The 26,700-nt window shown below is 37.1% G+C and overlaps 2 protein-coding genes and 1 long non-coding RNA gene across 3 annotated transcripts in view; 2 read left to right on the forward strand and 1 right to left on the reverse strand.

The window, feature by feature from the left end:
• Positions 1-6,576, reverse strand: LOC141399661 (uncharacterized). The gene is made up of 2 exons (XM_073978798.1): positions 6,237-6,576; positions 1-4,768 (listed from the first exon to the last, which is right to left on the reverse strand). Exon 2 carries the CDS (start codon positions 4,734-4,736, stop codon positions 1,050-1,052), a length of 3,687 nt encoding a protein of 1,228 aa, XP_073834899.1. The 5' UTR covers positions 4,737-4,768; positions 6,237-6,576; the 3' UTR covers positions 1-1,049.
• Positions 6,135-26,700, forward strand: part of Rpn12 (regulatory particle non-ATPase 12) — a 23,988-nt gene continuing 3,422 nt past the window's right edge. Inside the window, exons 1-2 of the mRNA XM_073978801.1 lie at positions 6,135-6,472; positions 6,535-6,741. The gene's annotated coding sequence lies outside the window, so the exon portion shown is untranslated. The remainder of the gene's footprint in view (positions 6,473-6,534; positions 6,742-26,700) is intronic.
• On the forward strand, positions 14,695-23,357 carry LOC141397703 (uncharacterized). Its single transcript, XR_012411483.1, has 3 exons — positions 14,695-17,123; positions 22,286-22,600; positions 22,779-23,357. It is a non-coding gene; the product is annotated as an uncharacterized lncRNA (long non-coding RNA).

Raw genomic sequence — 26,700 nt, forward strand, 5'->3', positions numbered from 1 at the left:
TTTTTGTTAGCTCCTTTATTAGAAAAAAATCAGATATTGTTCATACATGTTATTTTTACAGGGGGAAATAAAACTTCAAGAAAACAAATTTCACTTGTTTTAAAAATCTATATTCTCTTAGTGTAGATTATTTGTTTAATTATATTATTTTTTTAACTAAAAATAAAAAATGATGATGTCAATAAAACGATTGCAAAAAATAATTATGAAGAAAAATAAATGAAATAAAATTAATTTTCAACAATATTTGTTTCATGTTTTTTTTTTTTTTTTTGTAATAATTTACATAAACTTGTAAACTAAAAAAGAAATGCTTAAAAATTAACTTATTTGCATTAAAACATAAAATATAGGTTAACAGACATTTCTGCTGTAATTATTTAATTTAATTGTTTTTTGTGTGTGAAAATAAAATAATTGAAAGTTTTAAGATCAAAGGGGGTTGTTGTTTACATTGCAAATGTAAGCTTGGTGATTCCTTTTTCTTTACATTTTTTGTTGTTGTAAATGTTTTATTAAGTGGGATATTACTAATTTTCTTATTATTAATATTATTACAATGGTACAAAGTCAACATATTTTAACAATATATTTCAAGATTGTGTTCTTGTTGTGGTGTGTGTTTTAGAGAATTTTTACACATTCTTACATTTACGTAATTCAATTACATATTCCTCTTCTTTGTTGTTTATGATTAGGTTTCTTATTTTAAACTAAATAATAAAGTTAAACTTATTGCTACTGTCTAAAAGTAAAAAGGTTCTCGTCCTCTGCTCTATTTCTAGGGTGTTTTCTTTTAATAAAAACAGAAGTTGAAAAGTTGTTGGGTTTTAAAATAAATATGTTAAGTTAATTTGTATACTCCCTTCTCTTTTATTTCAAACTTCTGTCCAATTTATATTCCAATTAAATTTTAATTTGGCCAACAAAAAATGTTTTTTTACGCCTAGGGCATTTTTGAATCTGACAGCTTATCGATCGTCCTTGGAATATACCTGCTTTTGGGATATATTTCTGTGCTTGTGGGGGAAACCATGATATCTAAGACATTACTGCAGTATTGTGGCATATTCCACAAAATCACTTTGTAAATTTAATGAATCCACAATTTCGAGCAATATTTCAATATCTCTTTCACTACTTATAATGCTTGGAGCACCAACCAGGCGTATATTCTTTCCCTCAATGTTTGTAGAGAAGGTTTTATTTTTTAAAATAACAGCGCGGTCGTATGGCATACGTGAAAGCTGGCGATTTTCAATTGCCCTACGGAACATGACACACGATGGTTGATATTTACCACGATCCTCTTCACTGATATTATACTCCTCCAGATCGCCGGTGTACGTAACAAATGTACCCTTGGCCAATGTTGTGGCTGAAAGTTCGTACAACGTCACCTTACAACTCCACAATCCCGATGGTAATTGTATTGATTTGGCATTATTTGCCAAATTTATTAATGGCATATCCAGTTGATTTTTAATAATTGTGGGTCGTTTGGGTTCCATGGGCATATTTATCACATACCAGGTTTCAAAGCAGGTTATCTTTTTTATGATTTTATCTCCTTGTTTTGATATGACAACCTTTTCGGGTGGTTGTTTACGAGTTTGGGGTGTTATGTGTGAAGGTGAGGAGCTTAGACTGCTGGTTTTTGTGTCGTTGACTTGTTGATTTGTGGCCGCCAATGAATTTTCTTTTGCCGCAATGGGTGTCAATATCCGTTTTTTGTTGGTGGTAACAGCAACTGGGGAAGTTTGAGTATTTTGTTGGGCTGCTGTTGCCAGGCGTTTCTTTCTTTGGGCAGGTGAGGGGGATTTCTTGGTCACCGTTGATGATTTCACTTGTTGGCCTCTAGGTGTTAAAGCTTTGCTGATTGGAACAACAATTTCCTCAGGATCGGAATTTTGTGACTCCGTATCCTCGGTATCGTCAATATCCATCAGGGGATAGTTGGAGCTGTCGTTTTCTGCCTCCGCCTGCTGTTCTTGTTCAAACGATTTGCTTTCTGCCTCATCTTCGGTTTCTTCTTCATCCAGCGACAGGGGGAAACTTTCTTCAGCAGAATCATCGAGATTGGTTATCATTGGCTTGACGGGTTGGGTCTTCTTGGCCACAACGGAATTAAGGATACGTGGTGCAGGCTTGTCTGATGTAGAAGTCACTGACGCACTGGTTTTTCCTGCAAGCCTTGCATTATTTCTCAAACCTAATCTGTGATTAAGTATTTGTGGTTTGTTGGCGTTCACTGCATGGGTCTTAGGACCCATCGCCGGGGGAGATGGTTTGTTCAGGGGTCTACTTGGTTTCTTTACCGGCATTGGTGTAACATCACCATCCTCACCAGCATCCCCACCACCGCTACTACGCGTCAATGGTAATTTCTTCTTTTGTTCGGCTTTGTTATTTTGTGGAGATGACTTTTTGAGTTTGGCGGGCACTTGGGCTGCCGCAGTTTGACGTTTGATAGATGATTTTCTCCTAATGGCGCCTTTATCACCATCTTCATTTTCGTTTTCTTCTTCATCATCGCCATCTCCTTCTTCATCCTCATCATCAAGGCTAATACTTTCGCTAATCTCCAAAACCGTGGGCGTAGATCCACTAGTGTTGCCTTTATTGGACTTTGTTATTAGCACATCTCCTTTTTTGTTGATGATATCATTGACATTGACAATGGTAAATGTGGGCATCGTTTCAAAATCGTCCATAGTCGAGTTTGGAGAGTCATCATTTATTGCCACTACACTATCATCCAGGGAGATTGGGGTGGATGGTTGTGGTGGTGCTGATGCTGCTGTTGCCACTCTTGTACTAGTGGATTGTGTTGCAGATGATGTTGGTGAGGAAGTTTTACTGCCAGTTGCACCACCCTTTGTAACTGGTCCGTGTGAGGCAGAGGAATTGTTGTTTGCTACCGAGGATTGTAGAGCAGATTTTAATTTATCAATTGGCTTGGTAACAGTGGTTAACTTCTTTTGTTGTTGTTGTTGAGTCTGTTGGCTCGATGATGATGATGCTGTTGTTGTGCCGGACGAATTTGTTGGTGTCTTTGTTGAAGTATTACCGGCATCCTTTCTAGTCAAGGGAGGCTTTGGTGAACTGGTTCGTGTTAAACGATTTATATTTGTTACCCCAGATCCCAGAATATTCTTCTGATGGACCGTCACCGTTTGTGGTGTATTTGTGGCAGTTCTAGTTGTAGAAGATGATTTGTTAGCCGCCATTCCCGCACTCATTGTTTGTTGTTGTTGTTGCCTATTTCCTAAAGTTTTAATAGTCAACCGGTTGTTGTTGGTAGTGGTGGTATCCGAAGTTGTTGCTTTATTGGACTCTATAATTTTCTTTCTATCAATAAGCTGGGTTTGTAGCGTGCGATTTCCACCATTAAGTGAGACACGTGATTCGTTGTTGCCAACAACTCTCAGGCCCGGTGTGACGATTCTTGGTTTATTGGCTGTATTCGACGATGAATTCTCTTTGACCGGCATTCTAAGCCTAAGACCCGATGAGGTAGTAACTAACATTTGTTTGCGTGGCACCGTATACGTTACACCACTGGCACCGCCGCCGCCTCCATCATCGCTATCACTTTCATCTGGGTCTCTGGTTGCAGCCAGTTTACGCTTTTGGGCCACAATACCACTACCGGCCAAAAGATTTTGATTACGCTGGGCATTGGCAGATTGTAGAGATCTGCGTAGCTGTTGCAATTGTGTTGGAACGGTACGTTGTGTGCCGGTACTTCCAGGTGTTTGAAACAACCGCTTAACATTGCTACTCTGTGGTGTCTGGTTATTGGGTTTATTTATAGAGGTGGAATTTTGTTGAGGATGCGCTCGTGGTCTACCCCTTGCCTTGCCTGAAACTTTTGTTATCTCTTCCTCCAGTTCTGAGATATCTGAATCATGAGAATCCTCTTCCTTGTCATCCACTTTATATGCCTTATCCCCCTTGGCTTCCTTATACATGTTGCGTCCACCATCTTCATCATATTCATCATCAGAGTTGCGATTGTAAAAATCATCTGATGAAGTGGAGTTTTTACGCCGTTTTGTATCTCCTCCTCCTCCTCCGGTGGTCGCTTGAGATTTTGCCGCCACATTACGTACCATTTTAGGTGTTACCATATCATCACTGGCATATTTGGGATTTGGTTTTATGGCTCGACGAGATCGACCAGCAGCAATTGTTGGTGTTGGGGTTTCCTCTCTGGCAGGGGTAGGTGCTTTTGAGGCTGGTGTTGCTGCCCGCGTGTTACCTCCTCGCAAAACTCCTTTTGGTACGGGTTTAATTTTTTGATTTGAACGCAAGGCTGACATATTTGGAGATTGTTTTTGTTGTTGCTGTTGTTGCGGCTTTTGAGGCTGTGGGGTTTGTGGGTTGCTTTTAATGGGACCACCACCACCACTAACAACACCTTTCTTTATGGGACCTTTAAAAATTTTCACCTCTCTCGATTGTGCTGTAGTTGCTGATCCTGCTCCTCCTGTCGCTATTTGTTTGGGAGTTGCTCCCATAACAATCTTGTTCTTTGCTTGTGGCGCTTCACGTTGATTTCGATTTTGGCTCTGTGACTGTTGCGATATCGAGTGGCGAGTCCTTCTAATGTTTGTTGGCGATGTATTTGGGGAGGAAAATGATTCGGGGGATATTTTCTCTAGACGAACTACACAGGAACGAGTTTTCTTCTTTATGTCCGTCGTCTTAGTTATTTTTTTTCCAACACGCATTTTTTACATTTGGGAAAATCATATGAAATGATCTGAAAGAAAATAAGAACATTTATTAGAATTTGTAGATGATTTAGGAAAGAAAAGTTATTCTATAGACTCTTTCTGAAAGAAAGATTGATTCTATAGACCCTTTCTGAAAGAAAAGGTGCTTCTGAAAGAATGGGGGCTCTTAGCCCTAAGGACTAGGTTCCCATTTATGAAAATAAATTGAAATTGAAAGGGGTCTGTAGACATTTTCTGAAAGAAAGGTTGCTTCTATAGGCCCTTTCTGAAAGAAAGGTTGCTTCTATAGGCCCTTTCTGAAAGAAAAGGTTGCTTCTATAGATCCTTTCTGAAAGAGAGATTGCTTCTATAGATCCTTTCTGAAAGAAAGATTGCTTCTAAAAACCCTTTCTGAAAGAAAGGTCGCTTCTATAGACTCTTTCAGATGTTTGTTAAGGCCACTCATATTGTTTTTTTAATGTTGTCCTACAGAAAGGCTTTTTACACTTAAATTTAAATTAAACGACCTTCATGGTCTAGTTCAAGGCTAGCCCTGGTCTAGAATTTTATGATTTTTTTCCTAGGTAGAAGTTTAAAATGCCGGTGGACAATTCTGCCGTGGTGAGTTTGTATAAATTGACTTCGACAAAGAATGAATTCTGATAGTGCTTAAAGCCTTAGAACCCTACAACTCGGGAAGCATACTTCGGTGCTAAAAAATGTACTTGTGTTATCTTAACTATCAATTCAATTTACATTCAAAATTACCTTAAAAAGTATAACTTCTAGGCGATAGGGACCTTTTTATAGAGTTTTACGTCGTACTACCTACATTTTCAATACTAGGCTACGCGAAGCTGCGAAATTGTCTTTAATGTTTACTTCAGCGGATCATATGATATGTATGGACTTCAACCACAAATGATATGTTCAGGACAACAAGACCCGCCTCTGGTAAAAACTTTTTAATTTTCTTTTTTTTATTTATCCATTCATAATATTATTGACACGAATAACACAATCGGCCTGCTTCCATATCCAATTCTACAAAACTATTGGAAATATTTTTAAAAATTACCCCCCAATATACCCTCACCCCATGTAATCTCGCAAACAAAACTAAACTAGTAATCTGGCAACCCAGTTTGACACACAAATTGGCGGGAGTTTTATACCTCCCGCCCGCAACACAATAAATAATATACATATTCCAATACTAAATATAGTATCGATTCATCAAATTTCACAAAAGTTTTTTCTGGAAAATTGTTACAAATATCGCCTAAACTTTGAGGCAAAAAAAACATGGGTTAACATCTTTGATTTACTGTACTGCCCAGCGCAACGCAACACATTCTTTCCACCATAATCTGTGTGTAGTGTGTACGAACGTAGTTTTATATGCAGGGCTGCATATTGAAATACGTCTACTAGCCACCATGAAAGTATCTATTGCGCGGAATTTATCATAACATTTCAACACATTACGCATAATTGTAACAAATATTCACTTACTTTTTACTTTAATAAATGAAATATTACACTTTACACTCCAAAGTTGTGGTCATCAATTCGGTTTTCTTAAATTTAAGAAACTGGAAAAAGTGGTACATATACGGCGGACAAAACGAAACGATGGGGTACAGCTAATATTTTTCTTCTGTTGTTTTACTTTCGTTCCTTGACACAACGCAACGTTCGCTGCAGTACAAAAGAATTTCCACTGTTAACACTTGGCTTACAATTTAATTGTACAAAATCTTATAGATTTTTATTTTCTTGTTAATAATTTTATAAATTATTTTCTTTTCAGCACACCACAATTTGTTTTTTTTTTATTGCTACGTAAAAACGAGAAAGAAAATGAAATAAAATGGATGACGACCAAGCGTTTTGGCTCAATTATGTACAGATAACGAAGCTGGCAATTTGTTCACTACGTCTATGCCAGCCAACGGCGGCGGCACGCCGATGCGGACTTGTTTCCCGACTCGCTGCTAAATTTCGGTTTAGGAATTAGGTACACTAATTAACCCGTTCACACGACACTCTACATAATTCATCATAGCAACATGTTTTGCAGCTTATTATTTACTAATTTTAAGTTAAATTAAAAAATTAATTAAAATTATTTGATATGAACTGAAAAAAATATAATTGGCATTGTAGCTTCTTTCTTTGTATTGAATACACAAATAAATAAATAAATTGGTATGTTCCAGAACTGCAAGAATCTACTAATTTTTACTATTTTTTCCGATAACATAAAGGAAAAAATTTTATCATAGTAAAAAATAGTAGCTTCTTGCAGGTTCTGGAACAGAGCAAATTTTGTCCTTACTTCAAAGATTATATTTTATATTAAATTCTGTTTTTTTCATTTTTTCTTGAAATGTTTGAGTTTTCAGACTTCCTGGCACATATTGATTTTTGTTTCTAGTTTGTACGCGAATTTGAAACAATAGACGGAAAATCGGAAAATGCTTTGAATGTATATTAATCGCGGAACCGTTTACTTTTCATTCATGTTTTGCAGTTTTTCTAAAATTATTTATGCGGATAGTGACTTAAAATGGACGTAGAAAAATCGTCTTTTGCTCACAAAATTTTATTTTGTATGGAAAATTAAGTAATTTATTCTTATTTGAGGGTTGAACGACGAATAGAGAGCGAAACACGTTCCGTCTGAACAAGGCATTAGAAGCGATTTCATAAATATAATTTTATTTTTAAATTTTTTTTATTTATTTAATCCATAATGTAATAATTAAGCCCATTTAGCCCAAAAATGAAAAATTATTACATATTATTAAATTATATTTTTAAAGAAAACATTAAAATTCTATATAGTTTAATATTTTCGAGACTTTTTAAGATTTTAAAAAATAACTTTTTTTCTCTAAAACGTATAGTTTTCCCTTAGAAGGGTTATATAGGTGTATTCATACATGATATGGTTGATGGTTTTGATTCAGAAAATACTCTAACTATATTCTTAACAAATTTTTGAATTCATTTGCTTGTTTATATGTATATTTAAATTTTTCTCAAAAGTCGAAAATACAAAAAAGTCGGGTTTTTTTATTGCTCGCGTTTTAAATTAAATACCTGAAATACTCTATAACAACCTCAAAAAAAAAAAGCGAAAATTCTCGACACCAAACGTCAAAAAAAAAAAATGCGAAAATTCTCGACACCAAACGCCGTTTAAACGACTAAAATCATCATGTTATTAGGAAAAAAAGAAAATTAGAAAATAACAGTCAAAACTAACAGAAAAAACGAGGCTCAATTTGAAAATAAAACTCCAACAAATATTATTTTATATTTATTTTAACTTGTTTATATTTAAGATTTTGAAATACCGTTAGTAAAAAGTTGCTTTTTTTGATTTTTTTATTTTTTTTTTTTTGTTGAAGACAAACGAAATATTTTAAAAATTTTAGTTTTTGCTCAGATTATTAAATAATAAATTATCAAAAAAACTCAGCTCTTTTGCTCTGGAACAGAACTTACATTTTTATATCTGCATCTCTACATCTACCTGAATAAATAAATATGGCCGATTCGCGCCATAATTTACGTCAAAATCACGCCATAATTACGTCAACATATCGATTTTCGATTTTTATCGATTTCTTTTCACTTTTTCTCTCTTCTTCTTTTTCTTCTCTTTTCTGCTTCTTTTTCTGTTAATAAATTGATAAATTGAGGAGGTTATAAAAATTTTAAAATTTTCAAAAAAAATTTTCAAAAAGTTTTTCAAAAGCAAAAAAAAAACAAAATGTTAACAATAAAAACAGAAAATTTTGGTATGCATATTATATTTATAATATATTTATTTGTAATTATGAATTCATATAAACTCATAAGATACCCAGCAAAAAAAAATGGAAGTGGTGCAAGTTGGAGTGAGGATTTCATTACATGCATAGATGCGCTTCCAGTGGACTAATGAAAAAGGCAATCCTTTTCCTCACATTTGGATTACATCCAACAAGCACTTTTATGTATAAACGATAAAAAATTCAATTTTCATTCAACAAATGAAATTAAAGTAATACGGCGTTTATATTATAGTTTTTTTGCAGGGTTAACCTTCTTTATGAGGATTTGTTTGAAGTATATACAATGGAAATGACATTTGAAACCCAGACCCACTGGGTTAACCTTGTTATATATAAACGGCCTATAAGAATAAAATTAAAATGTTCTATTAATGGCCTGTTCCCGTACTTTACAAAGTGGTAAAAGTCGTAAACGATTTTCATACAAATTTTGTGTACGGGAACGCAAAACTCGTAAAAGTGGTAAAAATTTTAAAAATGGAGTGCTTCCTAGCTGCGTGCTGCGGAAGCAAAATGGAGTGCTTCCTAACTGCGTGCTGCGGAAGCAAAATGGAGTGCTTCCTTTCTGCGCGCTCCCTTGTAAAATTCACTGAGGAATTCATAGAAAAAGAAGCACTTCGTGACACTTGCACCAGTGATTTAACTGCTTCCGTGGATGCAAACTTTTTGCTGGGTATTAATATAAGAATGAATGAAAAATTCAAATCGTGGTTTCAAAATTTCAAACGAAAACTTATTTCGCATAAAGTTTGCTATTAAACTACAGCTTTGGTCCAGAGGGATCCCTCATCCCTCTGAAATGCTTTAAATTTACTAAGTATGTGCAATAATGGTACCTCCCGATTGATTTCGGTATTTGAAGGTTATGACCACAACCCACCGAAATACCATGGAATATATCCCCCCATACCTGTATTCTTTGATCTAAAAACTTGGAATTTGTGGCTATGTATAGTCTTCATAAAAAGCTGGAAGTCGGTCTAAATTTGTTTTACCCTCATAGTGGAGGGTATAATTAAATTTGTCATTCCGTTTGTAACACATCGTTTGTACAAAGTATATATATATATATATATATATATATATATATATATATATTATTGATAAGCATAAAATTCTATGTCGATTTAATAATGTCCGATCTGTCTGTCGCAATTTTTAGCTAGAGGCTTTTTTTGTAATTTGCTTTTGGTATAGAAGTTTCTATTACTCTAGGATGTTTGGTATATCAAGTGGGCTTACATCGGTCCACGTTTTTATATAGCCACCATAGAAGCGAGATTTTTGCCTCATTTTCACACCAAAATTGCTGAAATTTGGTACTTTGTATATAGCCCGCATTGAACAGTACCTACCGATTTTCGGTATTTTGAATGATCCCACGAAATAGCTGAAATGCTTATTCGTAATAATTGTTCCACAAACATCCCAGATGGGACAAGGGAGACTTCTCTCATATCAATGAGTGCACGCCGATTCATATTGGCTCAATGATATGGGACCTACTTTTTATTGCCGAGTCCGAACGGCGTGTCTTACGACACCACTTGTAGAGAAGTTTTTCATGGCTTAAATACTCAGGAAATGTCGCCAAGCATTACTGAGGGGGAATTTTGCCACCGTTGAAAATTTGATGTTGCTTGGCTTGGGATTCGAACCGCAGACCTTCTGAGTGCAAGGCGGACGTGCTAACCATTGCACCACGGTGGCCCCCAATGCTTATTCGTAGTTGATCTAAAACTTATTCCTTTCCACCCGAAATTTGTCAGTACAGGGGTCCATGTTTTCATATAGTTTTTATCTATGTATATTAACCAAGTTAGGAAGTCAATACCCTTTTTGTCCCTAGGGAGGGCATTATACTTATATATATCAACATGAATGTCTCGACGAGCTGAGTCCGATCTGGCTATTTGTGTCCGTCCGTCTGTCCATCTAAACCTTGTAATCACGGTCGCAATTTTAATCGGATCGTCACCAAATGTTGGGTGTTTTGAGGGGTTGGAGATTTTGGTGATGCTCGGATAATATTCAGTGGTCGGGAATGGACAACAAACTTATGTGGATGAAATTCAAAGTTTTATTCATATGCGAATATCTCCGCTTTTAGAATGGTAGTCCAAAAGGTTGTCATAGGTGATCGGCAATGTATATCATTTTCTTAGATCGGAAGAAGTATGTCGAGTTTAATGATCGGTCGGATAATATTCCCTAAAATAAAAATGTACCACTGAAAAGCTTACGAACAGGGGTAGTGGTGTAGGGTATCGCACAGTCGGCCCGTCCTATGCCTTTGCTCATTTGTTAATAATAACTTCAGTTTAAAATTTATACATTTTTATAATTTTTTACATAGTCGACTTATTTTTATGCACAGTACGTTTGTTTATTGTTGTTGTCTCACTTAAAAATATTAATTCTTTCTTAAGTTTAACTTAAGTTCCACATATTTTTTTTTCTTGTGTTGTATTTTCATCTAGATTGTATTGCTTCTAGCAGCTGGCGATTACGTTCATTGTTGAGAAAATCTTGATTTGTGGGATAATAAGGTTGTCTTCATCTCCGGTTGGAAGAGTATCACAACTTATACGTTGCTTTGGTGCATGGCTGAGGATAAATCCAATTCATTGGGGCTAGATGATGATTCTCTTTGGTTGCTTCCACTTGAATCATTGATTCCGCTTGCTACATCTTTAGATCCAATAGCTGGCTTGGTGGTGTTTGTTGTTTATGCAATTTCTGTTTCATTATTACTTTTCCCGACATTGTTGTTACGTAGATTCGTTTCGTTATTAAGTTTTGTTTTTCCGATCTAAATTTTAGTTTTTCTTTTTCGTTGGAGTGTTGTGTTCACAAACACATACAACCATTACCCCCACACTGCTGAAATCAGATTAAACTGCTAACATCCCCTTTCATATACACATAATGCTCATTATGCCCTACAAGGGTATTATGTGTTAGTGCATTTGTATGTAACATGCCTAATGAAAAGATATAGACCCGTAGTTCCTTTTGGGGATATACATAGAATCACTTTCTGAGTCGATTTATACAAGTCCGTCCGTTCGCAAGGTACAGGTCGCATTTATTGTCCGATTTGGCTCAAAATTGGGGAATGTCATTTTATTAGCCATTGGAAGAACGCTATTTCTTTTGGTGAAAATCGGTTCAGATTTGGATATAGCTCCCATATATATTTTCCTCCGATTTCACGTATTTGCTGCACGAAACATGCTATATACGTCCGATTGTGCTGAAATTTGGAATAGAGACTGAACGCGGCCTAGAAATAAGAAATTCTCGCAAATTTAAATTATTTTCTCTATAATTATTTATTATTCAACTCAAATTTTTTAACTTTAATCAATTTTTTAAATGATTATTGTTATTTGGTTATTACATAGATGTTTATTTATCAAAATCGAATTCGCATAAAAATAAAGCATGTGCTTCCTCATTTGAAAATGTGTTTTCCAGAGCCGCATCGAATCTCCGCTTCGCATATGCCATGGTAATCGAGGTTGGAGTTCCCTCCACCCTTCTTCTTATGTCATAGAAAAATTTCTCAATCGTAGAATGAGAAGTTGCGCTGTTTATATTGATGTCACCATATGTACGGAGCATTTTTTCCAATGTCTTCATAGTGGTTACAAAATTATACATTGTGTAGGTTGGACTCTCGGTAACAACAATTCTGGAAAAGAGTGTTATCAACTTTTCCACTGTGCTAATTTTTTCTTGCAGAGGCAATTCGGTTGTAAGCAATCTTATTAACCTTTTCATACCTCGGACAAATTTTAAAATTCCTGTGAAGGTATTGTCACTCCTGTTGAGCCTCTGTCTTTGACGATGCTTTTCATGAAGTACAGCCCACACATTATTGTTAAATAACTCCTGATATGCTTCTATTTTAAAGCTATCGTAATAATAATCATTTCGGAGATGTTCCACATCACTGCAATAATGCTTAAGGGCTGTTTACACCATCTATCAATGTCATATGAGCTGTCATTTCTTTCACCCATTCGACATTCTCTATGTTTGTCAAAATTGACGTCATCACACGACATTGATAGATGGTGTAAACAACCCTTTAACATGGTGATAATAAATGTCTGTGCCCAGATAATTTAGTAAGGAATAAGTAAAGAATCGCACTATGTTTACCATCATGTGGTATACATCGAAAAGGAAGTATTTTCCTTGGAACTTCAAACATCCATCCTCATTAATTGGTATAGGTGTGTGAGGGCTGTTGGCATCACAGATGTACGAAATTACCTTTGCACCTATATCTGCAGCTACTGTCGACATTCTTATCAGCATTTCCTGGACATTATCAGTATTATAGGTACTATGCCACTCCGTCCCAATAAAAATGGTGTATTTCATAAATGCACCTACCAGCAAAAACCCATACTGAGTCTGATTGGTCAGACCTGGACGTTTTACGCATAGAGCGTCAGAAACAAGGTGACACTGTCTGTCGTTTTCATCCAAACTGCTAAAGTATGCAGAAAGCGTATTTGTGGTGGATTGGGTACCATGCTTCGATGACATTGATTTCTGGTGTTTGAACTCTATAGAGGCGTTTCTCCGTTGCAAACCCCTCTTTTCCCATTAGTTGTAATTTTCCGATTAAAACCCTTCTGTCCTCGGCATCCGTGAATGGTTCACGGGTTTCTCCTATGCCGATCCTGAGAAGTCTCTGCTGATCTTCCATTTTATTTACTTATATTGCTTTGCAATTAAATTTAGTTTTGAGTAGAATTATCAAACACTTCTTTTGCCGCTCACTTTTAGCTTGGTTAGGACGTTTTAGAATTTTTGAATTTTTGATATTGCCACATTGCGGGGAACTCGATGTAGAAACGGGGTAATTTCATAAAAGCTGTGTTCCAGAACTAAAAAGTTTTTACAATTTTTACAACTTTTACACATTTTACTCGAAAAAGCGTTCCCGTACACAAAAAAGTTGTAAAATGTTCACTTCTCTTTAAACAAAAATGGCGCTGAATGACGCTCTCTTTAAAAACTTTTTACACGACAAATTTGGGCGAGTAAAAAAATAGTAACATGGTTGCCGGCGTCTGATTGGCTGATACGCCGACTTTGACATTTGTTCCAGTTTTTTTGACGTATTTTCCATTTTTCCGTTCCCGAACTATTTCAGAAAACTTGTGTGTAAGAACAAATTTTTTGCAGTTCTCTCTTTTACGAGTTTTACCATTAAAAAGTACGGGAACAAAGCTAAAATGTTTGCAACGAAATCTACTACAAAAGATACAATAAGTCCGTGTTTACACGTTCAAAGTTAATGGGAAAGAAAATTGAGTTTTTTGGGAGAGAGGGGAGAGCAAAGAGCCCCTCCTTGCTCTTTCTTACACCGCTCCCACCCAAAAACTCAATTTTCTTTCCCATTCACTTTGAACGTGTAAACGCGGACAAAGAAAGATAATTTATAACATAGAAACAGTGTTGCCATGTGTTTGAAATAACTATTGAAATACACCACACTTTCGTTTCAGAAATTACACTACCCTACAACAACCAGAACTCACTACAAACTGTAAGTATATATTTTTATTATTATTTTTATACCCTCAGCCTTTAGGCTATGAAGGGTATTGTTACGTGTCCCTTTTTGTCTCGGCTAGGAGATGTCCTGACAAACTCCGACTAACTCTGCCGACTCTCTGAGGGCAGGTCCCATCCCGACATCTCAAGCCCAGGAACGTAAACAATCAAAAATAAACAGGGATAACTGCTGCAAACTACATCTATCATTAACCTATCCCATCACAACACCAAAAACCCCAAACATCGAGGTCCTTTAGCCGCCCACCCTACCATGATCATCAGCTCCAATCCCCTTTCCTGATGACCCCTATTCCCGCATTTCACCACACCACTTACCTTTCCTTCACCACCTCCTTAATAATGCTTTAACACCTCATATTTTCTATCCTCAAAACATCAAGTCATATTTTATTTTTTTAATAGTGTAAAATTAATATTATCCTAAAAGCTAACAAATTTCTTTATTTTATATTTAGCAGATCAAGTAATCTCTAAGTGTAATATAAAAAAAATTAAAATAAATAAAAATGTATTATTAAAATAAATCAATCTCTCTTTTTTTTTAAGGCCTTATGCCTATTTTTTTTGTCAAAACATTTTAATTAATTAAACGATCGGTCTATTGACCAGTTAACAGATCACTTTAATGTCTTTAATCGTCCTTAGGACCAAATCAAAATCAATATCCAAAAAGGATTACTTAAAACAAAAGACTCAACAGACAAGCACAATGTTTCTGAGTACCTAACCCACCCTAATGTCGCAAAAAAAGAGCTCTTTTCTATCAAGGGACTACTAAGGGGGTCTAACAATCAGATTCACGAAAGCTTGCTCTATAGCAAATTATGAAATAATGTCCAAATAAGGATCAACTAAACATTAAATTGACGTACCTATTTAGCTTGAAAAGTTGAAACAATTAACAAATTTGAAAAAAAAAACAAAATTAACAAATAAATATAAATATGTCTATAAAAATATATAAAGATATAGGATAAAAATTTAAAATAAACTAAATATACTAATAAAGTCAAATATAAATTGATTAATAGTTGATTAAAATTTAGGTCCAATAGCTTTTTCTCATGATGGACAAAAATCAATAGTTAAATCTGGCCGGATATTTCCGTCACCAGGTTTTTTGTAATTAAAAGTAGTTTCTTCTTCGATCAATCAATTTTCACCGTCAATTGGGACCTTTTTTTGGATTGGTATATGTGCACATAATTTTCTTATCTTTTTGAAACAATTCCAGAACACTGTGGTGGTAATAAACGGTGTGGAGACTTCTTTGTATAAGATGAAATTTGTTGTCTCCAATAAATTATTTGGTGCTGAGCTTGGATGCGACGAGTGGGGACTCAATTTGTCGTTCCGGGTTTTGCCCATAGATGGTACTGGCAAATATAGGTAATGCAGTATCTTACCTTATTTTTCCCCGGATTATTTGGGTGTGTGGTTGTAGTGTCACTATCGCCTACAAGATATCGCTATCTGTCCACGAACCTGGCTTCGACCTTCTGAGTTTGTCGAAGTATATTTAATATACTGGCTCGCTTAGACTTTCACCACTCAAAAAAATGGATTATCCCACACTCGTAACCTTTATTCTCAATAAAACAGTCTTTAGATATATAATATTTTCTTCACTGCTAAACTGTTCAAAACTGTTGACTTTATTACGGAATAAAAACGCTTACTAGCTCAACACCACTGAAAAACTAACCTTTTTTCCCATTTTTACTCTCTTTTATAGGTTCGTGAGAGAAAATGGCCTCTTTTCAAGTCGCGACATATTGAAATTACCCTAGATTTGTCCTTTTTTTTCTACCATTAGTCATCCCCTTCTCGGTTTGCCTGCAAAAAAAAACCTTTGCAACATTAACATTAGAACTTTATTTAAGAGAAACTTGCCCTTAGAGAACCCTCCTGTTAATGATAATATCGTACCTTTTACATTTTGGTTGGCAACGCGGAATCAGCTGCTCGTCTGAACACTTCCCAATTTTTGGAGACTATAGATTCCCCATATGATCGAAATGTCAAACTAACATAAAACAAAAACACACGCACAACACGCTGGCGGTATCGTTCCAATTTTTTAGTTTGTTTCATTTTTATTAATTAATATCTTTTTTTCTTTTTCAGGCGCCACTATGGGGATACTCTGGATTATCATTTGCAGTTGTGAAACACATCTTGGGGACATTATGCTTCCAATTTGCTGTTTCAGTATTGCAGACGATATCCATTGCATCGGCCATACATGCAAAACAGCCCAATATCCGCATCCACAACAATTCTTGGCATGGCTATCCATGGCCCGCATACCCATGGTTACCCTTAACAAGTGCCACCAATCGGCATGGCTATCCATGGCTCGCATACCCATGGATACCCTTATCAAGTGCCACCTGATAAAAATTTATAAAAAATACGAAAACAAAAACATTGAATCGACGTCAGTGGGCACGGCGGACCATTACAGGCATTACCGTGGTCTGCCACTCGGGAGTGCTCGCTCTAGCTACCTCCAGCTCTCCCAACTTTAATGCATCACGAGAGCTGGTGGAATTTCGTGGTTATGTGGCTGCCACGGAGGCGTCAAAAGCCACCCCCTAAGGTCCCTCCACGCAAAATTTTTTTTTGCTTGGCGATTGGGACTTAACATTTATGATGCCCCGCAACAAAACTCCAGGGCTGGCAAAGGAATGTAGTCAGGACTGGTGTGCGGGGCTATAGAAGTTTGAAGTCCGCGGTAAAGCCCAACGTGGGGAATTCTCACGCCCTGAGATTAAGCCGGGCTCTGGATTCCATTCTTGGTCTTAGGGAAGTATTATTGAACAGTCCTAAGTATAAGATATTACTTGGTGTGTTCTTACAGATCTTTCACCGGGATTTTGAGGCAAAAGTGAACGTCACATAAGCTACCGATTCCAAGATCGAAAAAAAAAATGGACGAAGACATCGGGTAAGGGTATTCTATATTTTATGTTTATTCGTGATAGGGTTAATCTGGGTAGGAGTATAATTAAGAGTTGGGATGTATAATCAAAAGGTATAATCAAGATAGGGTGTATAATTAAAAGGTTGTATAATTTAGGTATAGGAGAAGTATGAATACTAAGTAGAATATAATTTAGGGAAAGTATCAGACACATTGGTATCTATCACAGACGAGGTATCTTATTGCACCTATAGAAGTAAATCTATGAATGAGACAAGCACGACATACACTTAACGCTACCTAATTCTAATATTGCACTTGTCTATCACAGGATTTAATTCTATATTGCACTAATACTTTATATCCTTGACATGGTAAATACCAATGGACCTTCCTTGCATATTCTCCAATTCATACATGTTTTGCCCTACCGGCCGTACTATTCGACACTTAACAAACTTTTTGCAAAACTTTGAATTAATGTTTTTTGAAAAGTCGGATAGTATGGTATTCCGGCGATAGACTTCCTGTCCCGGACGAAACTTGACTACTCGAGCCCTTTTGTTATATTTTTCGGAACTTCTTATGTATGCATGGTGAAGGTTGGTTTTTATCTTTTCTCTAACCAGCTCAAGCTTGCCAGACCTATGCAATGATTTGAGTTCATGGTCGGTAAAAGACATCAATTTCCTGGCTAACTTATAATCAGAGCCATTTAAGAACATATGGTAACCAAATACCGCAAAAAAAGGGGTTACGCCAGTTGAGGCATGTATCGAATTTCTCAGAGCGCATTCTATTTCGGATAAATACATATCCCAATCCCTATGATCTTGATCTAGATATGTCCTTATGGCATTTATTACGGATTGGTTGACGCGCTCTGAGGCATTGGACTGAGGTGAATATACTGCGGTCCTCAGGTGTGTAATTTGATAGGCCTCCATCAGATCCTTGAATGATTGGGAAGTAAACTGTGCCCCATTATCGCTGTGGATCACCTCGGGAACACCAAATTTATGAAAAATTTCATCCACGAGAAATTTCACCACATTTCCGGTGGTTGCTTCTTTCATGGCTTTCAAAAATGTGAACTTGGTGAAGTGATCCACAACGATAAAAATATATGTATTGCCTTTTTTAGACCTTGGGTACTTCCCAAGGAAGTCTACATATAATTTTTGGAATGGCCTATCAGTTACAACCTCTTGTCCAATGCTAGGCATCATGTGCAGATTACTGGGTTTGGATTCTTTACACAATTGGCAGTTCCGCACATATTCCCTAACTTGAACGGTCATACGTGGCCAATAGAAAAATCTCCGAACACGTTCAAGTGTCTTAACTATACCGCCATGCGCTGATGTGTTAGTGTCATGGGCCTTTTTAATTAATTCACACGTTATACTAGATGGAATCCACAGTTTCCATCGAATCTCTTCATCATCCTGATCAGGTAGTACCTTCTTATACACATACCCATCTTCTATCTTAAGATCGGGTAATTTGTCTTGGTTCTCTTTAATGTTTTTAATTAGTTCAAGATACTCTTCACTCTCAAACTCGGTGGTCTCAAAATCTAAAAGTTCGTCTTTCGTAATTTCACTGACATCGATAGTCGGAGCTCTGGACAACATGTCGGCAACAACGTTATCTGCCCCCTTTCTATGTTCGATATTAAAATTAAAAGCTTGTAACTGTAAAGACCACCTAGCTAGCCTTCCAGTCAAGTCTTTTAAAGTCATAAGCCATTTCAGTGAGGCGTGGTCTGTAATGACTGTGAATGGCATTAATTCGACATATGGTCGGAATTTCTTGATTGCCATCACAGCAGCCAAACATTCCTTTTCTGTCACGCTATAATTGCGTTGACAGGCATTCAATTTCGCCGAATAAAAGGCTATTGGATGTTCTTCACCTTTATCATTTAGTTGATATAACACTGCTCCTATGCCATATTCGGATGCATCGCATTGTATGTAAAAATGCTTTGCAAAATTGGCATGGCGAAGCACTGGAGCAGATGTTAATGCTTTTTTTAAATTCTCGAATGCTTTTATTGCTGCCTCACTGATTTCAAATTTCTTTGTCTTCTTCAACGTATCGGTTAGAGGTGCGGAGATGGTGGCAAAGTCTTTAATAAAACGCCTATACCATCCCGCAGTCCCCAAGAAGCTTCGTACTTCTCTGGCATTTCTTGGAATTTTGATATTTCGTATTGCCCTTATCTTATCGGGGTCGGTTTTCAACTTCCCGCCGCCAATAATGAAACCCAGATACCTCAATTCCCTAAAACAAAATTGAGATTTCTTCAACCCAATCGTCAAATTTGCTCTCTTTAGGCATTCCGCTACTTCATTTAGGAGTCTCAGGTGATCTTGAAAGTCGCTAGATATGACCAGTAGGTCGTCTAAGTAAATGAATACATTTTCTTTTAGATGTGACGGTATAACCTTATCCATAAGCCTACACAAGCGTTGGGCCGCATTGCAAAGCCCAAAAGGCATTACCCGAAACTGATATAATGGGCGGCCTGGGACCGTAAACGCTGTGTAGGACTTACTCTCGTCATCAAGTTCTATTTGCCAAAAGGCGTACTTGAGATCGACACTACTTATATAATGCGTTTCATCGATTCTGCTTATAATGCCGTCAATGTTTTGGAGCGGGTAAGCGTCCTTTACGGTTAATTTGTTTAATTTTCGGGCATCCAAACAGAACCGATTCTTGCCTGGTTTTCTCACTATTGTAGTCCTGTTACTCCATGGACTATCACTTTCTTCTATCACGTTTAATCGTAGCATATTGTCCACCTCTTCATAGACGATTGTCTGAACTGCCGGGGATATTGGGTAATGGCGGTCTTTAACTGGTTCCGCGCCATCAACGAGCTTAATGGAGTGCTTTTCTAATGTTGTTTTTCCCAAACCCTTCTCCTCAAAAGTATCAAAATTCTTAATGACGTCATTCAATTGTTCCTCTTGTTCTTTCGACAGTTCATGGGGGTTCAACTTATACTTTTCTCCGTCTACCATATCGTTTTGAATCTGCTCTACATTTATTTCCTCGACCGGTAATATATTCGGGGCTATATTATAAAGTTTCCAGAAGTCGATTCCTAAATATAGCTCCTGTTCTAGGTCGGGACATAAATATAAATCGATATCCTTCTCACTTTCATTATACTTTATTCTAATTCTGACCTTTCCAATGACTCTATGTTGTTTCCCAGAGGCAGTTTTCACACTCGAGAAAATTGGTTTTATATCTTTTCCCAAATTCTCAACTATTTCCCTGCAACCTTTCCCCAACAAGCTTACTGACGCCCCAGAGTCAAGCAGTCCTTTCAGTATATGTCCTTCTAAATCCACTTCCGCAAAAGGTCTTGGATCGTATTGACGATTGGCTCTGGCTATGGCCTCAATAACACCTTTAAAAATGGTTCTCTTTTCTGCGAATTTCTGTCTGACTTTGGGAATTTTTTTAGTTGACAGTGGGACCTCATTACTTCCAAATATTCTCTGTCTTACTATGTCATAATTTGCCTCTCGTTCTTGGACAGGTAAATAGTGTCTAATTCTAGCATAATTTACATTTTTATTACCGGTTACGGTCTTTTCGTTCATATATTTTGACTCTTTAACGTTTTCTTGTTTATTTAAAATACTTCCAGGGGTATCTAGTTCGGACGAGGACCCCCTTCGCGTTCCCCGCCCTTGCTCCCATTTCCCTGCTGACAAATATTACATCTGGGAGTTGTAGTTCCCGGATTGCCACATCGGTAACAAAATAAAGATCTGGCAACCTCCTCACAGTCGCGGAAACCATGTCCTGACTTCCTGCAGTTCCAACAGGTTAGTTGGGGTTTTGATTGCCTATTATATTGAATTGCAGAGGCCGTTTCCATCTCTCCCACATCCTGTTCATAGTCAGACCTATGATATATATCCTCTACAATCTCACTAACCTGTCGGATAGGACGAGAATTTGGAATCGGCTGTCGATTTTCCCTCCTCAAAAAGTTCCTATCGGCCTCATTACATTCAACCCTAAGTTGTTCAACAGACGAGACCGGGATCGGGTAAACAATTCTACCAATACTTTCTTTCATGTTCTTTTTCAAAATCTTGATCATGTCAAAATCTGAGATCGGTTGTATCAACTTGGCTCGAATTTGACCCATAGCATGGAAGAAACTGTCTATCGATTCATTCATCTGCTGTTTTCTCTGGGCTAGGTCGGTGACGATTTCAACATTTGACCTAGAAGTCTGGTATTGGCTCATAATACTAAATTTCAGTTGCTCCCAGTCATGGACTCCGTGGGTCTTCAGAAATAGCCAGTACCATGATTCTGCCCTTCCCGATAATAGGAGAGGAAAGTCTCTGATGATTTCTGACCAGGGGAATTTATACTGATTTTGATAATACTCTAATCGGTATATAAATTCTTCAACCCCTAATCCACTTGAACTCCCATCAAAAGTTAGACCTAACTTGTTAATTCGTACCATACTGTACTCTTTCCTCGGTTCCACTATCACCTGTCTACCTTGCGACACATCTGAACCCCTAGCTGTCTCGTTTATTCCGGAAGTCGTCGATGTCCCGGGTACTTCCCTATTCTGCACTACATTCGACTGACCTACTGGGTTACTGGCGGTATTTGGGGCCTGGTTTGTGGTAGATCGCAGGAGCTTCTCCATAGCTAAGCTCAAATCCCCAAGTGTCTTTTTAATGTCCCTCATTTCGGACTGAACATTATGAACTGAAGATTCCAAAACTCTTATCTGAGGCAGATTATTCTGTAAGTATAGCGGACCCAAGGAATTTGATACCGGGGTTCCTACATTAATGGTTTCAGAGAAATCCATTATCGGATTATCACCCCCTCGATTCTCTTCGGCCATGTTTCCTTGAACACCCGTCTTTTTTCTTTTCTCTTCTACACTATTTATAGTCCTATTCAGGTCGAATATACTAGGTCTATCTCGTTTTCTGTTTTTAGATTGGGACCGGGTCTCCCTACTCATCCCCTTGTTCAAGTATTTGCAAAAACAAAACGTCTTTTGGAATTGTGAAAAGGTCGTTCTTTTAATTATTTTTTTAAACTTTTAACTAATTCAAAACTCTATCACTATATAAATATAAAAATCGTACTAATTGTTCTTCTATATATTTTTCCAGGAGGTGTTTTCTGGAGAGGTATGGTGTGTGCGGTTTAACATTGGCTATCCGTCTTCTTGGGTTGTGATGGATCATTCAAGAACACAAACAAAGGCTATACGTTTTACACAGTCTGATAAGTGCACTGATTTCGCCATTTCCGTAAACGACACCAGATATCAGTTCATGTATAAGGGTACTACTGACCTCTAAACTGTATCCAGAGCGGATACCCTCATCTTTAAACTGGATCACTATCAAACCTCAGGCTGATTCTAAAACTTCGATTCCTACCTGACATAATCTGTGCGGATACGGCTGTTTACGACAAAACAGGTATGTCACATCTTACACCAGTGTGTATTGGTCATTACTAATTTTTCCTTTAGAGCATCCACCATCAGATATCCTTGTACATCACTTCCTGGCACCTGTCCAGAAGGGTTACAACGATCACTGATTAAGTCACTCCATTTTCCAAAATAGTAATGTTATTCTATTTTTTCTTTTCTAGTGGGATATTTTCTAAGTGTTTTGATGACCTACACTTCCTAACATCTTTCACCGCGAGGGCTTCTTTGGTATGGGCGCCATATTGTTACGTGTCCCTTTTTGTCTCGGCTAGGAGATGTCCTGACAAACTCCGACTAACTCTGCCGACTCTCTGAGGGCAGGTCCCATCCCGACATCTCAAGCCCAGGAACGTAAACAATCAAAAATAAACAGGGATAACTGCTGCAAACTACATCTATCATTAACCTATCCCATCACAACACCAAAAACCCCAAACATCGAGGTCCTTTAGCCGCCCACCCTACCATGATCATCAGCTCCAATCCCCTTTCCTGATGACCCCTATTCCCGCATTTCACCACACCACTTACCTTTCCTTCACCACCTCCTTAATAATGCTTTAACACCTCATATTTTCTATCCTCAAAACATCAAGTCATATTTTATTTTTTTAATAGTGTAAAATTAATATTATCCTAAAAGCTAACAAATTTCTTTATTTTATATTTAGCAGATCAAGTAATCTCTAAGTGTAATATAAAAAAAATTAAAATAAATAAAAATGTATTATTAAAATAAATCAATCTCTCTTTTTTTTTAAGGCCTTATGCCTATTTTTTTTGTCAAAACATTTTAATTAATTAAACGATCGGTCTATTGACCAGTTAACAGATCACTTTAATGTCTTTAATCGTCCTTAGGACCAAATCAAAATCAATATCCAAAAAGGATTACTTAAAACAAAAGACTCAACAGACAAGCACAATGTTTCTGAGTACCTAACCCACCCTAATGTCGCAAAAAAAGAGCTCTTTTCTATCAAGGGACTACTAAGGGGGTCTAACAATCAGATTCACGAAAGCTTGCTCTATAGCAAATTATGAAATAATGTCCAAATAAGGATCAACTAAACATTAAATTGACGTACCTATTTAGCTTGAAAAGTTGAAACAATTAACAAATTTGAAAAAAAAAACAAAATTAACAAATAAATATAAATATGTCTATAAAAATATATAAAGATATAGGATAAAAATTTAAAATAAACTAAATATACTAATAAAGTCAAATATAAATTGATTAATAGTTGATTAAAATTTAGGTCCAATAGCTTTTTCTCATGATGGACAAAAATCAATAGTTAAATCTGGCCGGATATTTCCGTCACCAGGTTTTTTGTAATTAAAAGTAGTTTCTTCTTCGATCAATCAATTTTCACCGTCAATTGGGACCTTTTTTTGGATTGGTATATGTGCACATAATTTTCTTATCTTTTTGAAACAATTCCAGAACACTGTGGTGGTAATAAACGGTGTGGAGACTTCTTTGTATAAGATGAAATTTGTTGTCTCCAATAAATTATTTGGTGCTGAGCTTGGATGCGACGAGTGGGGACTCAATTTGTCGTTCCGGGTTTTGCCCATAGATGGTACTGGCAAATATAGGTAATGCAGTATCTTACCTTATTTTTCCCCGGATTATTTGGGTGTGTGGTTGTAGTGTCACTATCGCCTACAAGATATCGCTATCTGTCCACGAACCTGGCTTCGACCTTCTGAGTTTGTCGAAGTATATTTAATATACTGGCTCGCTTAGACTTTCACCACTCAAAAAAATGGATTATCCCACACTCGTAACCTTTATTCTCAATAAAACAGTCTTTAGATATATAATATTTTCTTCACTGCTAAACTGTTCAAAACTGTTGACTTTATTACGGAATAAAAACGCTTACTAGCTCAACACCACTGAAAAACTAACCTTTTTTCCCATTTTTACTCTCTTTTATAGGTTCGTGAGAGAAAATGGCCTCTTTTCAAGTCGCGACATATTGAAATTACCCTAGATTTGTCCTTTTTTTTCTACCATTAGTCATCCCCTTCTCGGTTTGCCTGCAAAAAAAAACCTTTGCAACATTAACATTAGAACTTTATTTAAGAGAAACTTGCCCTTAGAGAACCCTCCTGTTAATGATAATATCGTACCTTTTACATTTTGGTTGGCAACGCGGAATCAGCTGCTCGTCTGAACACTTCCCAATTTTTGGAGACTATAGATTCCCCATATGATCGAAATGTCAAACTAACATAAAACAAAAACACACGCACAACACGCTGGCGGTATCGTTCCAATTTTTTAGTTTGTTTCATTTTTATTAATTAATATCTTTTTTTCTTTTTCAGGCGCCACTATGGGGATACTCTGGATTATCATTTGCAGTTGTGAAACACATCTTGGGGACATTATGCTTCCAATTTGCTGTTTCAGTATTGCAGACGATATCCATTGCATCGGCCATACATGCAAAACAGCCCAATATCCGCATCCACAACAATTCTTGGCATGGCTATCCATGGCCCGCATACCCATGGTTACCCTTAACAAGTGCCACCAATCGGCATGGCTATCCATGGCTCGCATACCCATGGATACCCTTATCAAGTGCCACCTGATAAAAATTTATAAAAAATACGAAAACAAAAACATTGAATCGACGTCAGTGGGCACGGCGGACCATTACAGGCATTACCGTGGTCTGCCACTCGGGAGTGCTCGCTCTAGCTACCTCCAGCTCTCCCAACTTTAATGCATCACGAGAGCTGGTGGAATTTCGTGGTTATGTGGCTGCCACGGAGGCGTCAAAAGCCACCCCCTAAGGTCCCTCCACGCAAAATTTTTTTTTGCTTGGCGATTGGGACTTAACATTTATGATGCCCCGCAACAGTATATACACTTTCATACGGGCAAAATGTGCCTCATCGAAATAATGGTTTTAGACCCCAAGTATGTTTGGACGAAATGTGTTTCAGACAAATTTGGAGTCGATTAAGCAATGTCCGTCCGTCTGTCTGTCTGTCTGGCTGGAGCGCACGATAACTCTCGAACGGATGAACCGATTCGGTTCAAATTTTGGCTTTCGTAATATTTTGCCCAAACTTAGTTTAAGTTCAAAGATGAGCTATATCGGTCCACTCCTTCCGGTACCTCCCCCACAAAAGTTCGAAAATGTTCGGAAAATTTGTGCGCACGATAACTCTTGAAGGGAGTAACCGATATGGTCCATACTTTGCCCATCGTGGAGCGTGTACCATACTTAGATCAGGTTTTAATATGGACTCAATCGGTCCACTCCGTCGGGTACCTCCCACACAAAATTTTGGAAAAGTTCAGTTTAGGAACATCTCTCGAATCGCTTTGATTTTTGCTTTAGCAACTTGTATTCACTGCCCTCCATACGACGGTATAAGTTTCATCAGGGGCAAGTCCATACTTCCTGAGAAAATAGCCTGAAAGTTGCAAAAAAACCCCTATGACACCGTGTGAGGAGGTTGGAGGGCAAAATAACTCTCGAACAGGTCTGCCGATTCGGTCCAAAGTTTGGTTTTAGTAATATTTTGTCCAAACATAGTTTAAGTTCGAAGATAAGCCACTCCTTTAGGTACCTCCCCCACAAAAGTTCAAAAATGTTCGGTAAAATTGTGCGTACGATAACTCTTGAAGAGAGTGGCCGAATTGGACCATACTTTACACATCTTAATATATCTACCAGATATAGATCAGGTTCAAATATGGACTATATTTGTCCACTCCATCCGGTACCTCCCACACAAAATTTCGGATACATGTTCACTTTAAGACCTGCTTTCGAATCACTTTGATTTTTGTTAAAGCAACTTGCATTCGCTGCATCAATTGCGATGGTAAAAGTTGTTTCAGCGGCAAGTCCATACTTCTTGAGCAAACATCCCTGAAGTTGTAAAAAACCCCTATGGTACCATATGTAGTGGCTAGAGATCCATTCTTTTTAGTATCTCCTCCGCAAAACTTTTGATCTCTAATCCTAATCAACATTTTTGTCAGTTCAAACGCCCAAAATTCCTTAAATACATGCGTTTTTTTTTTTGGGAAAAAATTGTTTCAAT

Source organism: Musca autumnalis, unplaced genomic scaffold (assembly GCF_047663935.1).
Source record: "Musca autumnalis isolate F117 unplaced genomic scaffold, ASM4766393v1 scaffold_3, whole genome shotgun sequence".
Lineage (NCBI taxonomy): Eukaryota > Metazoa > Arthropoda > Insecta > Diptera > Muscidae > Musca > Musca autumnalis.

Coding starts and splice junctions, on each gene's coding strand:
- LOC141399661 (XM_073978798.1), bottom strand. CDS start 4,736: ATGCGTGTTGGAAAAAAAATAACTAAGACGACGGACATAAAGAAGAAA.